The 16,542-nt window shown below is 38.5% G+C and overlaps 1 protein-coding gene across 1 annotated transcript in view; it reads left to right on the top strand.

Moving 5' to 3' along the window:
* Positions 1-2,562: 2,562 nt before the first annotated feature.
* PROS1 (protein S) overlaps positions 2,563-16,542 on the top strand; it is a 37,484-nt gene continuing 23,504 nt past the window's right edge. Inside the window, exons 1-4 of the mRNA XM_032219272.1 lie at positions 2,563-3,046; positions 12,699-12,856; positions 14,383-14,407; positions 15,764-15,850. Of these exons, the coding sequence (XP_032075163.1) occupies positions 2,962-3,046; positions 12,699-12,856; positions 14,383-14,407; positions 15,764-15,850 (355 nt within the window). The 5' untranslated portion in view covers positions 2,563-2,961. The remainder of the gene's footprint in view (positions 3,047-12,698; positions 12,857-14,382; positions 14,408-15,763; positions 15,851-16,542) is intronic.

The raw sequence follows: 16,542 nt of genomic DNA, 5'->3' as shown, positions 1-16,542 counted from the left end.
TAATTTTATATGCACTATATTTGATTATCTTACATTTAATTAGAATGTTGTAATTCACAATGGAATTATTTACACTCATTTGAATACTAGCCTTCATAGTAAAGAAGGATTTGGAATGTATAAAATATTCACCAGATGTATGTATGTGTATTTTGGTAAAGTAAACCTTTTATATTTATCCTTTTTTCACAACTGTTGAAAGAAATGTTGTTCTGGGTTCGGCTCCAAGTGGGGAAAAAGACACTGGAGACATGGAGGCTGCTTGGAAAGGTGGTTTATTGTTGGACAGGGCCACATGGCTTGAGCCCTGAACAGAAAAGGTGATCACATTCTTCAATGTTAGTGGAGAAGAAGAGAAGGTCTGAAGGAGGGGCTTGCTAGGCTTTTTATACCCTGCTTAGTCCCACCTCTCTGTTTCCTGTTCCTGTGTAAGAAGTGTATTCTGATTGGTTGTCAGACTCCCATGGGGCCATGCAGGGGCTACTCTGTAGGCTGTGTTTTGAATCCAGGTATGGATGAGTTCTCAGATGCCATGTGATCAGTTGAGTAAAGTTCCAACATTACTTCCCCCTGCAGCTGCAGTGGAGAAGTCTTTATTATGTAAAAGGGACTAGCCGGCCTTCTCAATGGTCCAGTGGGGATGGGCAGGAAGCTACAGGCAACTATTCTGTCTTTTAAAACTGTTTCTTTCCTTTCACATCCAGAGAAATATTCTGCCTTTTCAATATTTCCTAGGATATTTCATTTTTCTGTGAGAGGGCTGGATGATAACTTCCCACACAACCTTTACTCCCTTTTTGTTTTGTTTACTGTTGCCTTTATTGAGATCAGAAAAGCTTGTGTATATATTGTGCCCTTAAGTTTGAATTAATGGATTTTCCTGTATGGACTGAAGTTTTTTGTTGCTGTTGTTAAGTGGCCTTTGTAAAAACAATTATCAGACAAATATTTCCTATTACAGAAAGTATTTTTTTTAATTGTGAATATACCTCGGCACTTATCTTGGTAAGGTTACAAAACTGATTGCCCTTGCTTTTTTCCAGGACAATTTTTCCCAGCTTCCTAGTGTAACCAAAGCCCTGGAACTCCCTGTTTAGCTTTCCGTTTCGGATGTGGCTCAGTGGCTAAGATGCTGAGCTTGTCGATCAGAGAGGTCAGCAGTTTGGCAGTTCGAATCCCTAATGCCGAATAATGGAGTGAGCTCCCGTTACTTGTCCCAGCTTCTGCCAACCTAGCAGTTTGAAAGCATGTAAAAATGCAAATAGAAAAAATAGGAACCACCTTTGGTGGGAAGGTAACAGCGTTCCGTGCGCCTTTGGTGTTCAGTCATGCAGGCCACATGACCATGGAGACGTCTTTGGACAGCACTGGCTCTTCAGCTTTGAAATGCAGATGAGCACCACCCCCAGAGATGAGCACCGCCCCTGTAGAGTCGGAACGACTAGCACATATGTGCGAGGGAAACCTTTACCTTTATCAGCCAAGCTACTACTCTTGCTGAGGCTTTCTGTCAGTTGCTTAGAATCAAGTATATACTTTGTTCCAGTTTTATTGCCGATGAATCTAGTGATGAATCTAGTCAGTTAACAGCCCGGCATCAAATTCACACCAGATAAGAGTGAATGGAATTTAAGAAAAGTTGGACTTAAAGTAGGGAATGTAAAGACTCCAGGCTGATAATTTTAGACTGTGCTCCCTGGGTCTGCCTGCCCTTTTTCTATACTTTCTACAATGATCAAAGTCTTAAAGAGGCAAAATGATTCCAATCCATGAAAGTGTATGTCAATAAACTGGTTGCAGTTCAAATCTGAACATCAGGGCTACAAAAAAGGAGCTCCATGCAGTCTATCAAAAATTCTTTTGAGACCCCCCCCCTCTCCCAAAATGGCTGCCTTAAGAATTGCAGATACTTCACTGACTATTTGGCCACAAAAAATTGTGGGCATCTTCACCATTGGGTCATGATTTCTCTAGCGTTTGGTCCACGTAGGACTGCAGCATTGTAATACAAGTTTATGTGTCTGTTTAGATTTTTTTTAGGTCAATAGGATTCATTAACAGATGTCACTTAAGATGCCATGCAAACTTCTTTCTTGTTCATCAATAAGCTATGTCTAGTAAGAATTCAATTGTAATATGTAATTAAAGCCAAGATTGAACTACTTAGATAACAATTCATTTAAAGTCACATATAGCAATTCACTGATGTCTTTGGAAGATAAGTCTTCAAAAAGCCTTGTTACATTAAAATTGCAACATTATGTACTGTAAACAGTGGACATCACCACACCTTCTCCAAAAAATTAAATGCATCTGTCTATTCAGCAAAATCAATTGTTTGGAGATTACATAAAGCAGAGCTGCAGTATTAGCCAGAGAGGCTGGGATCTCGCGTGCTTAAAACTCTGGTGGCTTCCTTTCTAGCTCGCTATGCAAATACAGCCAAAGGGCAGCTTTGATTTTGGAAGGAGGAATGAGTTGAAGGTGAACTGGCCATTTCTGTGTTGTTGGCAATGAGCCTTGAGAAGAACGCAACCAAAAAGGCAATTTCGCCGCCTCTCTGCCTCTTTCTCTCGCACGCGCGCACGGAAGGACACACACGCACACAGAGGGTCCTTTTGAGCAAACGGTTAGCGAGACCAGCCCCGCCGGGAGGTTCAGCAGCTTCTGGGCCAGTGCCATAATGTCCTCCCCTCGGCCTTCCTGTTTACCCACCACTTGAAATGGACAGGACCGCTTCCAGGAACTGTCTTGCCTTCGAATGAGGCCATCCCCCAACCAGTCTCCTCTCCCTCCCGCTCCGCAGGAGGACTAGAACCGGGCAGAACACTGTCCTCTCTTCCCGGCATCGTGCGAACAACCAAACGGCAACTCAACTCAGAGCAGATGCCAGCATCCGCTTCTTAGCTCCGAAAGAAGATATACCGATCCAGTTAGCCTACTAACTCTCAGCTTCTCAGAATGAGACTCCTCGACATTGTTTGCCTGCTTATTTACTGCCTCTTTATTACAACGATCGCGATCTCCCTCTCGGAGGCAAGGACGTGTAAGTAAAATTGGTCCGCTTTCCATCTTTCGATAAGAGTTTCAGTGGGGCTTGCGTTTGTTGTTTTTTTTTTTAGTTAATTTGGACTTGTTTTGTGCTTTCTTCAAGCCGTCTGTTGGAAGAGATTGTAAAGAATAGTAACGGGAAGAATTCTATACCGACATACTGTATAGTCTTTTTTGTGAAAATAATTATCTGCCCTTCGAATTCCTAGGGATGCAACCTGATTACTTGCACGTTTACTCAATGAAATAAATATCACGGAGTTTAATGGGACGTTGTTCTAGTTTATGGCACCGCAGGCTTAGGTGGATCTGGTTCCTTGTTGCCAGGATTGTCCGAGAGATTCTGATGTGCCCTTAAACTCTGCAGGATCCGAAATAGCTTTTTTGGTTTTTGCTAAGCAAATATCTTTTCCATTTCCATAAGCAACCATATTTGTAATGAGGCCAAACTAGGAGAATGAGTAATTATCATTGCAATGAGAGAGAGAGAGAAAAAAAAATTCTAACCCCAGCAAAAATAAGGGGGGAGGCATTTGGTGTATTGTGAAATCATATTAAAAATAAAAAGTATTAAACAAACTACAATTAGTTCTGCGATGAAAAGTTTAAACAAGTATTTTATGTAGAGGATGACAATTGTGGTTTTTTTAAAATTAAGATTACTGTCTTCCCACAAATACATTTAAATAATACATGCAGTCTGTTTAGAGATTTCATCTACAGTAAATCTTCAGTAATCTTCAGTAACTGAAAACATGTTTCTCACAACATTGTCTTCAATACATGCCAATCCTACACAAACTTAAGCCATGCTTAGCTTTTCCAGTGTCTGATGGTAATGGTGTGTTCCTTATTCTCATACAATTCAAGGCAGCCTCTAGATGTAAAAAAAAAAAAAAAAAGTTAGGTTTATTACTCATTACCCTGGGGGGGGGGGAAATCAGGTGACTGTGTGGACTTGAAACAGAGGCAGAAGAGTTAGGGGTAGCAGATTTCATGCCTAAATAGTTTTCTGCTGTCCCTTGGAGAGTTGGATAAGACAGAAAGGATCAACATCTTAATTTTAGGTTCAATTAGCAGATGAAAGCAGATTCATTAGCAGCCCATGGTTTCCTTCATTAAGTGTAATATAGTTTTGATTGTTTTCCCCTTCCCTATTTCGTTCCATAACAATTTCACAAATAAATTACAGAGAAAAAAAGAGAAATCCATAACTAAGTATGTTCTAGTAATCCAAAAACTTTCATGCTTAGGTACAATTTCAACAAACTGTAGGTATAGAACATATAGACTTTTACAGATTTAACTAGGACACCGAGATACTTCATCCTATTATTTACCAAAATTCTCAGAATCTTATGGTATCAAGAACAACAAATCTAACTTCCACTGAAGTCCTTCAGAACTGCTTCAGGCTTGGCACGTGGGCTGTGACATATCCTGTTGTAAGATTTTCAAGTAGCCAAAACAAAACCATTAAAGCAGACTAAGTATAAGGATGATGGAGAATACAGCATCAGTTAGTGTCAAATTGCAGCAAAAGCTAGAATGATCTATTGTTGGTAATTGTAGAACAAACTAGTTAAAAAGCCAAGAAAATTATATATAATATAAATATAATATAAATATAATATACACATCATGTAAATATATGGAAGAATAACAGGAAACTGTCTCTAATGCTGTATGCTGGTCTGACCATGAATATGTTATTGTAAATAACTCTTTAGTAGTTAATTATAAACTATATAGATCATGGGCCAAATCCTATCACTACTTTGATCTCACCCACTGTTTTAACTAAGTGACGGCTGCATTCAAAGTATTGCTCACATCATGTTCTGGGATGTTAACTATCAATTGAAACTTTGAAATGCACTTTAATTTCCAATCTGTGGATAATTTTGGATCCATTATACAACCACGGTTTAATACAGACTGTTCATGTGAATAGTCTTTAGGTACAGACTCTTGAGATTACCAAATTGTCAACACAGCTGGATGTAAGAAAATGTTCAAGAGAAAACTTTGTCCCCTTTTGTTAATATTGATTGGTAGGTCCAAAGGTGTTGCAGTTATCTTTATTGCATAAGTCAAATAATATCCTAGGAATGAAGATCAACATCAAACAGAAGTCAAATCAATCAGATCTTGTTTATTATAATCTAATTAGCCTGCTGAGTGTTCTAAATAAGCTTTAAGCTAGATATCTATGTCTAGCCTAATTGGCTAGATGAAAACAATATAGGTTTAAGGAAAATGGGATGGCTTTGGATTAAATTCATTTTATAAAATTTTATTGAAATATATACTATAATTGTGATTATTTTCCTGATTACCAGCGCCATTCCATGAAATAAAATTGAGTGAACATCTATAGGTAAGCTATATTACCATACAGGTAGTCCTCAGGTGTCAATGGCAATTAGGACCTGAATTCCTAAGTGATGTAATCATAAATCATAATGTTATTTGACCACATCACTTAGCATGGGAATCCCAGCAGTCTTGGTTGGAGAACTGTGTTGTTAGCAGAAGAGATGGGAGTCCCAAGCAGGAGCATGGGCACTTGTACAAGTGTTGTGAGATGTGGGATAGTGCTGTGGGTAGAAACTCCATACAGAAGATGGGCCACTAGGGCAGATTGGTTAATGATAGCTGCAGTCAGTTCAGTGGGCATTGCAGATAGTCACTATGCAGTCTACACTATGGACAAGCTGTCTGGAGCTACTGGCAGGTATGACTATGGAATATGAGTGGAAAGGGGCTGCTATGGAACACAAGATTTATGGAAGTGACTTGCAACTTCCCCATTGATTTTGCTTGTGGGAAGCCAGCAAGAAATTTTCAAATGGCAATCACGTGACTGGAGGAAGTGCTGCAATAGTTAGAACTTCAAGCTCATAAATACCATTCATTCAGCTTGTCATAACTATGTAAGGTCATTGTAATTTGAGGACTACTTGTATATAACTTATAACTTGTATATAACTTATAACTAAATCATCAGGGCTATTATCAGACACAACCTCAATATAAAAAGACATCAAACAAGGGTATATTTGGGGCAACTTGTTTCATTATTATATTAACTCATTGGTTGAAAATCTTACTAAACTAAATTTGTATCTTCCTTTGTGGGTGTACAGATTACTTCACCAGCATTGTGATATTTTTAGTTGACAGGCAGGTTTTGTGGCATTACCACAAAATGGCTGGTATAAGTTAATTTGCTTGGATACATGCTAAAACAGTAGACCCTTATGGATATAGCTTATTTTATCTTTTCACAAATTATGATGATTTTTAAAGCCATTCAATGATCTTGGGAGTCAGGTGGCATTCAAATGTCATCAATAATTGAATACAATAATTGAAGCTGAATCCCGTGCATAGTAGCATTTAGACACAAGCATTGAGCTACTGTTATCATGTTCACTATATAAGTTGTATTCTCTTATCTAATTATAAGGTTATGAAAGCAGTCATTGGAAAATGAGTGGTCTCATAATGTAGGGAAACATTGAAGGCAAAAGGGGGAGGGGACAGCAGAGAACAAGATGTTTGGATGATGTCATTGACGCAATGAACACGAATTTGAGCATGGGATACAGTGGTGAATAGGGAGGCCTAGAGTGATCAGTCCATGGGATTGTGAAGAGTCAGACACAACTGAGCAACTGAACAATAGTAAATAGTTGCTACCCATATGGAGAATGTGCGATATGACATAGAAATTTATATTTGAGATAAAGTAGAAATCTATAATACTACAAAAGTCAAAACGGTAATACTACGGTTGTTAAATATGTAGATAACTTCTGTATCCTTGCTTACATCTAATAAAATAAAAAGAGAAAATTGTACACTGTTCATTTCTAACGAATATTTTTACATCAAGAATAAAAAGGAGATTGTACTTCACAAAACTCATATGTTGTAATACTTGTATTAAGCTTTAAGGTGCTACTTTTTAGATGCACAGATATTCTCCCCCGCCCTCCCCGAGTAACATATGCTGATAAAATTTCTCCTTGAAACATTTAAAAGCTATGGCGTGTTCTCAAGATCTGGATTTCGTAACGTTAAAGCCTCTTGAGGGATTATGTATGCATTGATTCAAATTCTTTCTCTGAACTTTAGAATCAAAAGGATTTTCTGCTCTGCTGTTTACTATGATAGGCAAAGGAACTCACCAAAGAAGAATTGCTGAAATTCTTACTTTCTTTCTGCCAGTTTTAGCACTTTCAGAAGAAAAGAGGTCTATTTTTTGTAACAACAAAGCAACAATAAGGTTGCCTAGGTTTTACTGATTTGAAAAATGCACATTCTGCATCTAAATTACTTCTTTATTTGAAACAATATTTTTTAAAAAAAATCTTAACGCCTGTAGGCAACAGAGTTATATAGCAAATAATTATTTCTATTAGAAACAATTTCTAATAGAATAAAGCTGCAAACTTCTGCATAATTACTAGCAAGTCATACTTGCGTATGGTATAATATAACACATACAATGGAAAGTGGTCACATGTGCCTGGTATGTGGTGAGTTGACTTGTCTAAATCTGGAGAATTACAGTTGATATCTTTGAGTGTCACCCTGTTGGATTTGTTCCAATATTTAAGCTTTTGGAGTTTCTGAATTTTATTTGTTTATTATTTTTATGCAAATTTATACACATGTTCCTTATAAAATGAACTGTTGTCATTTTCCTTTTTTAATTAGGGTTTATTTGGTATAATTAGGGTTTATGTTTCTTAATATAAAATAGAAATAAAATAAAGATAATGGGGAGAAAAGGAGGGCAGACAAAATGAAGTGAGCAAAAAAAGGAAAAGAAAGAAACAAAGCAGTGATTTCTAATTTCTTTTGGTACAGTAAGATACATGATAGGGTTATCTGTTGTGACTCAGCAGAAGTCTTCTGTGAGTCTTTTCGGGATGCAAGATTGACAATGCAGCTGGGACTCGTTAGTGGGTCTTTGGGTGATAAAAGGACGGATGGTGCCACGCCCTGGTTGCAGGAGTCAACGTTCATTCATTCGTTTCAACGTTCATTGATCCTCGGTCGTGGTTTCTTGGATGGACATTTGGAGAAGTGATTTGATTTCTGTAACCCTGATTCGTAGAGACATTTGAAGAAGTGCTTTGCTTTCTTTTTGTTCACCTTGTGTTGCCGTAAGAGAGATTTGTTTTGCATTCCGTTATCTTCAGGCAGAGACTTTAATTAGGTTTATTTTGGGCTCGAAGCCAGTTTGAGCCGAGGACTGATAAAGAGAGTTCCTTTTAAGTTTGTTGCCTGTCGTCTGTTAACGAGCGGAGAAGGGGGGACAGAACAGTTATCATATCAACTTTTTACTTGGTCTTGTTTCCTAAGCATATTTACTGTACATATACACATATTGTTATTGTCAATTTCTGTGACAATCAATGGAAGATCACTTGATTGATCTAAAGAAAAAGACTCCTTGTGTCAGTCATTTATACAAAAAGAAAAGGTCTTGAAAACACAAAACATCCATGATTTTGAACAATTGCTCAATAAAATTTCACATTTATTTATGCTGTATGTGTTTCTTTTGAACTCTCTATATATGTCTGTACCTGTTGGAAGTCAATAAACTCTACCCTAATAAAAAGGGCTAGATTACTCAAATATTCTGTTTATTTTTTATTGGAAAGAATCCAACATTAATATTTACAGCCTAAAATTAGTATATATTCTATCTTTAGACATGTCCATCTGTCCTAAGTAAATCCGATTTAGAAGAGACCTAAACATTTTGACATATATACAGAAATATATTCTGTTCCCTATAGTAAAAATACTAGCTAGTTATTTTAAACTTTTGCAGCTGATTGAAAAGGTTAAGGATCAAATTACTTGTCTCAGTAAATGTCTATGCCAGCAATGGCAAACCTTTTCTGGGTCACGTGCCATAAGGGGGGGGGAGAACTGGGGGGGTCATGCATGGACGTGCCGCACCCATAATGCAATGTGTGACCCGTGCATGACAGGCACTCCCCCACATTTTTTGCATGCTGTTTTCACCCTCCCCAGGCTCCAGAGGCTTTATAGGAGCCTGGGGAGGGTGAAAACAGCCCCCTGTCTCCCAGAGGCCCTCCAGGGGCTTCAGGGACCTTCAGGAGGCTTCCCTGAAGCTCTGGAGGGAAAAAAATGACCCTACGAGCAAACCAGAAGTCACTTCCGGTTTGCTCTTAGGGTCGTTCTTAGTCCTCCGGAGCCTTCAGGGAAGCCTCCTGAAGGTCCTTGAATGCTCCGGAGGGGTTAAATCGACCCTACGAACAAACAGGAAGTCCATTCCCGAACTTCTGGTTTGCCCATAGGAATGTTTTTGCCCTCCTGAAGCCTCTGGAGGGCCTCGGGAGCGGAAGGGCTCTTTCTGCCCTCCCCAGGCCCCTATAAAGTCTCTGGAGCCTGGGGAGGGTGAATGCATGCTGGCCAGCTAACAGGGGCAATGCCTCGCGTGCCCTGACAAATGGCTCCACAGTTGGCACGCGTGCCATATTTCGCAGTCCCTGGCCTATGTGAACAGCAGTTGACTAAACTGCTATGTGGTTTCAAAATTAAACATAACATTTTGTAGATTTGAATACATACTTACTATTTATAAATTATTTACAAATGTTCACAGTTTGTTCACAGCTGAATGTAAGAAACTAGTTATAGGTGGTCCTCAACTTACGTCCACAATTGACCCAAAATTTATGTTGCTAAATGAGAAATTTGTGAAGTGAATTTTGCCCCCTTTTACAACTTTTCTTGCCACATTTGTTAAGTTTGCAGTTGTTAAATTAGTGACATGGTTGTTAACTAAATATGGCTTTCCACTGGCTTTGCTTGTCAGAAAGTCACAGAAGGGGATCACATCACCCTGGGATGCTGTGAGTGTCATAAATATGAACCACTTGCCAGGCATTCGAATGTAAATCACATGACCATGGGGATGCTGTGATGGTCATAAGTGTGACAAATTGTTGTGTTTTTTCAGTGACGTAACTTCGAACGGCCACTAAGCGAAATGTTGTAAGTCAAGGTCTACCTATATTTACAAATTTGAGATGTTACAAGGAGGATAGTGAATATGGCAGTAGGAGTAGCAATAGGAATAGCACTTAGATTTATATACCACCCCCAGTGTTTTACAATAGTCTCTGTAAATTAGCACTATGTACTTAGCAGTTATCACTTTCATTTGTTATTAAAGGGGATGATTTTTCTCACTAAAGAACTACTATTCATAATATTGGAGTGATGAAGAGTGTACTGACACTGGGTTGGCACTGTAACAAGACTGTTGTATCTGCCAATATTTCAGATTGGAAATAGGGATGTAGATATTTCAACTATGTATGTGCTTTGTGTAGTATAATGGACAAATGTTCTTTGTATTCCTTATTCCTTACTCACCTTTCTGATTCTCAAACTCTAACAGCATAGTTTTCATAAAGTCTGATAAACAAGACTCCCAAACAAATGATTTCTTTATCTTTTTGCTTCATTATCTAGAGCAGGGGTATCATTGAGGGGCACATCAGGGTTGTGTTTGACCTTGGGGGGGCAGGGTGGGTGTGGCCATGACGGGCATGGCCAGCTTGTCTCTCATATCGGGGCCACCTATGGTGGCCCAAATGCTCTGTCAGCAAAAATAGGCCCCTGAGTTCTGTTTTTGGCTGCGACAGCCTCCTGAAACTCTCTGCCAGTGAAAACAACAGCTCGGAAGGGCCGCCTGCGGTCCTCCAGAGCTCTGTTTTCACTGGTAGAGGCACTTTTGGCCAGTCCTTTGCTGCTTCCATGGCTCCCCCATGGACCAGTTCTAAGCACCCCATGGGTTGGATCTCGTCCCCAGGCCTTGAGTTTGAAACCCCTGAACTAGAGATAGAGAAACTTTTACAACCAATTTTTAGAAATATTTCAGGATTGTGTCAATTGACTATACCCAGAAAAAATACCATCAAAAGGAAAATAATAATATATGCATACATAGAGCATGGCTGTTTGGGTTCAGGATTTTTATGCAACATATTTGTGACACTTGTACTTATGTAGTATAACAAACATTGCTACAATTACATTTGGTGTATGAAATGATTGACATTGGCCACTTTGGAGCATATGTATAAAATGATATACCTGAGTTGTCTACCCTGGAACATTGGAATTGAAATTCATGTTCCAGATCTGTAATTCCATCATAATTTAAGAAGTCTAGTTGGAAAAAGAGGTTATTGCTGTTTCTAAACTTGATTATTTGTCTGTAGATGGTTCATTTCTCAACTAGTAATATTACAGTGAACTGATCCAAGCAAACAACCAAGCTCAGAGAGCACAAAGGGCTATACATATTCTATTGAAAACGGTGATTGATCATGGCATTTATGATTATAGCAAATTTAAAGGCTGCCTAGAGTTTTTTTTAAAAAAAAATCTGCTCAAGAAGGAATGGAGAAGAGCATCTCTTAAAGGAAGTAGCTTTTGTGTGCAAATAAATTTTGGTAAACTTAAAAATAACAAAATAAGATATTGATTCAAGAAGGAAAATTAGCCAAATTCAAAATTTGGTCATAACAATGTATTATTCATATAAATCCTCATAAAAGTCAATGAATTTTTTGAATTCTCTGGAGTTCTTCATCAGAGATACTACTGAAGAAAGCAGAGGTGGAATACATATTACCTGACTAGGTGGTTCAGTGGCTAAGACGATTAGAAAGATCTGCAGTTCAGCAGTTTGAATCCCTAATATACGTAGGTCTCCTGTGTGAGCAGTGGGTTAGACTAGATGACCTCCAAGGTCCCTTCCAACTCTGTTACTATTAAGACTGTTAAATCATATAAATGTTCAAAAAACAGGTCTACGTCTGTAGGGATTCTTGTGGGTAAAGAATGAGCTATATAAAGAAACTACTATATCAACTTCATAAATTTAAAAATAATCACTTATAAGACAGTCTTAATAATTTAACCTAAAGTACCCAGGGGTGGCTTTCAAATTTTAGCAAGGGATTCTCTGCCCAGTTGCCGGGTGGATGTGGCCTAGTTGGCCTCCTGCACCACGGCGGGGGAAGGCACTTTTGCCCTCCCTGGGATCCAGAGGCTTTCCTTGAGCCTCTGGGAGGGCAAAAACAGCCTCCCTAGGCCCCGGAGACCCTCTGGAGGCTGGAAATGGGCCTGTTTCTGTCCTTCTCGAACTTTCTGTAGCCCTGTTTTTCACCCTCCCCAAGCCTCTGGGCATGCCCTGCACTTAACTGCATCCAAAATGGACCACGTGTGGACTCCTGGGAGGGATGGGGTGGGCGGGGCCAGCCAGGAGGGAGATTTAGGGCTTCTCCGAACTGCATAGAATCTTAGGTAGAGGTTCTCCCAAACCCCTGTGAACCTCCAGCAGCCCACCTCTGAAAGTACCTATGGTGAATTTGTGTAATTCTGTGTTTTTGACATTTTTGAGTTGATTTAGGAAAATCAAGGAAAGCTTGGTCTTTCTTTCCAGTTCTGTATGTTGACTTAACAACAGCCCTCACAGTTTTAAGAACTTTAATTTTTTTTTCTGGCATTACTTGAAGACACAAGAGAAGATTGTTAATTTAATTCTATGTTAATACAAAATGTTTGTTTTAATTTAGTTTTGTCTCAGAATCATGCCTCACAGTTTTTGGTCAGAAAACGTCGTGCAAATTCCTTTATGGAAGAAAGCAAGAAGGGGAATATGGAAAGGGAGTGTATTGAAGAATACTGCAATAGAGAAGAAGCCAGGGAAATCTTTGAAAATAACCCCGAAACGGTAAGAGCTCTCCGATCTTTGGTGTTTTGTTCCCCAAAATTCAAATAATCATGGCAGAGAGATCATCCTCATTTTGTCCTAATCATGACACACACATGCCTTGGTACCCATGTTTTACCATTTGTCTTTGTGATATTGGGGTCACTATTGTTCAAGCAATCAAAAGTTGTATTTCATTTTTTCAATTTGAAATTAGCAGTTTTCCTCTTCTTCCTACACATTGTTTGCTGTGGACCAGATCTGGGATGCTTCACTGTGGTTGCTAGGCAGGGCTGCCTTAATGCATGGGCACTTGCTCGTGGACCCCATGAGCATAGGTGGCCCATAATGATCTGTGTATGTTAACCAGGGCTTTAAAAAATTTAGCAAGGGGTTCTCTGCCCGTTTGCTGGGTGGGTGTGGCCATGATGGGCGTGGCCTAGGCAGCTTCATGCACAACTGGGGGGGGCATTTTTGACCTCCCTGGGCTCCAGAGGCTTTCCTTGAGCCTCTGAGAGGGCAAAAATGGCCTCCCCGAACTCTGGAGGCCTTCTGGAGTCTGGAAACGGGCCTGTTTCCAGCATTCCTGAACTTTTGGTGGGCCTGTTTTTCACCCTCTCCCGACCCTGTGCACGCACCTGCACTTACTTGCATCCAAAACGGGCCATAATGGGACTCCTGCGAAGGGAGGGATGGTAGGGGCCAGCTAGGAGTGGGATTTGGGGGTTCTTCAAACTGCACAGTATCTTAGCTAGAGGTTCTCCCAAACCCCTGCGAACCCCCAGCAGCCCACCCCTAATGTTAACCCTTCAATGCACCTTGTATCATATAAGTACAGCAACTGTATAGCTTACTGAGTATTATTATGTTTTTCAAGCCTCGTGTACTGTTCAAATGTTTATCATTTTGATTAGTTGTTGCTGCACAGCATGTTTTTAATGTTTCAACACTGATTTTGTTGGAAGTGCCAATAAAATAAATATATATTTAATTTTATCAACCATTTACATTTTTATTCCTGTGAGTACTTGTCAAAGGGGCCCCAGTACACTGCTTTGCCTGGGGCCTACAATGGTGTTAAGATGGCCCTGTACTACAGTGGTTAATGGTTGGGATTTGCCGAGGGTACACTGGACATATCTTCTATCTGGTCTGTTGTGAGCCTAGAATGCCCATGGGCAATTTTCTGCAGAGATGTTCTGGTTCCTTCAAACCAGACCACCCTTAAGTTCTATGGCATTGCAATAAAATGGGTTTCAGTGAATATGTTATAACAGTGAAATATATGAACATTGCTTTTAATGCATACATTTTCAAAATAATAGTTTTCTACATCCATTTATTTACATTAAAAAGCAGAGATTAAATTTATGATATTATTTAATAACATAAAATATAGAAAACTATGTGTTATAACCTTATAGTCCAGCTATTAATCATCATTGTTTTATTTTAAACAATTAAACATTATTTTAAACAAACCATTTATGCTTTGATTAATTATCAATTAATATACATTCTAATTCATTTCTTCTTTTAAAAAACAGGATTATTTCTATCCCAGGTATTTAGGTAAGTTTACTATTTTTTTAATGTATGTTACTGTTTAAATGGTAACGGTTTTTGCCACAACTAAAAATTGTTTTGCTATGTAACAAAGCTTTCTTTGTTACATAGAGTGCATCACAGATGTATCCTTGAACAGTTTTATTTTTCTGTTCACTTATACCAGATTTTATGCAATCAAGATTATTCTTTGTCTCTATTAATTCAATACGGGCACATATTTCTTCAGTATAAACCAGTGGCAGTAGCTTAGCAGTTTAATAATAAATTACACTATTACATTAAAATAAGACCTCACAACAAAGGGAGAGCAGAAATGATTATGCAGGGCCTGAAAAAGTGACAGAACATGGAGCCTAGTAAATTTCTGAAGTGAAATGGCCTAATAGAAGTGATGCTGTTCCATGACTCATGTGATTATTTGTCTTTTACAGTACTAAGTAAATCTTATCTCTAAATAATACAAATGCCAGTCAAAATAGGGTTATTTGTATGACTTTATTTCCACGAAGAATTAAATTTTCTAGCTACACCCCTAAGTAAATGTAACTGCAGTGTTGGTTTCTTGTTCCTTCTCTCAATCTGTTGTTTTTGCAGAGATGGGTTAATTATTAGTGGAGACATTAGCATATACAGAATGTGAAGTATCAGGATTATGACAACAAGGGGTATAGAACAAATGAACAGGCATATAATTCAAAATCTTCTAATTTATTATAATGAAGCTAAGAAGCCACAATGGAAAAAAAATAAAGTTACTTCCATATATAAAATGCAAGTTATATTTATTCTGCTAAATTGCTAAATCATATAAATCAATTTATATTTTTTGTTCCCTTTTTATGTCTGACTGAAGTAGAAGGTTAGAAGTGATGCTCTTTTGCACGTATCCCTTGTTCTGGTAAAACGCCAGATCTGCTTCAGGTTATTTGCTTTTCAACATGTGAAATCAAAATCATCAGCATTCATAATAAAACTAGAAGATATAACATTGTGTAAATACTTGCCAAATACAAAAACCAGTTCAATTTTTTCAGGCTATGAGAAACTCCTTGAACTCCGGGGTTTTGCTACCATTTTTTCAATTCCCTACTTTTATCAGAAACTGTCAGAAAACTGACTGATTTGTATAACAGCACAGTAAATTTCACATGCCATTAAATCTTGGATCAAACTGTTCACTGTAAGGAAAAGGAAAAAAACTGATAAAACTCCGTCATTCATTTAAATAATACATTTAAAAGTGCACATTTCCATAACTTCAGTGAGAAGAAATATAGGTCAGGAAGCCCTGTACCATGTAATGTTGTTTTTAGTGGCTATAGCAGGTCAATAAATTGAAGGTGATTAATGCTTTCACAGACTGTCTGGCTTCATTCAGAACTGGAATTTTCAGAATGCCATCACTGACTCCAGATTCTCCAACTGATCTGCGGTCCTGTGTAACAGGTATGATTTCTTACACATTTTAGACAGAGGTGGTATTCATCCAGTCCTCTCCGATTTGGGCGAACCGGCAGCGGCTGCTCCAGGAGGCTTCTCCCAATCGCCCGACATAATGCATGACCTTTTGCGCATGCACAGAAGGTGGTGTGCATGCACAGAAGGTGGTGCGCATGCGCAGAAGGTGGTGCGCATGCGCAGAAGGTGGTGCGCATGCGCAGAAGGTGGCACATGTGAGGGAGCGAGCATGAACGCTCACATTTGCGAACCAGTAGCGAAGATAAGTAAATCCCACCACTGATTTTATACTTTCTGAACTAAGATGGAAACTATTATGTAAAATAATTGCAATTAGTAATGCAATTGATTGCATTAATACATTTACCTAGTTCCTTTAATGCAACAATGGGAAATATTTAGTTTAATATTTATTTTAATAAACAAATGAATGAAAAGTGTATGAAAGAAATTGGGGAACAACTTGAGTGAAGTTCTTTTCCTTTTGACTTTTCTTCTTGTAAAGGGTTTCTTCTTGTATGTAATGATGAAATTATAGTCTGGTTCTCCTTCAGATTACAAAAGGAAATTGAAAAGCTCCAAAGTACAGTTTATATTTTTATTCTTCAGTAACTGTTTCTGTCTTTTATCCATGAGAACACAGAAGGCCTAGAGGGAATCATTTTTAATTATCTTACCTG

Source organism: Thamnophis elegans, chromosome 6 (assembly GCF_009769535.1).
Source record: "Thamnophis elegans isolate rThaEle1 chromosome 6, rThaEle1.pri, whole genome shotgun sequence".
Lineage (NCBI taxonomy): Eukaryota > Metazoa > Chordata > Lepidosauria > Squamata > Colubridae > Thamnophis > Thamnophis elegans.
This window is presented reverse-complemented; position numbering and strand designations above follow the sequence as displayed.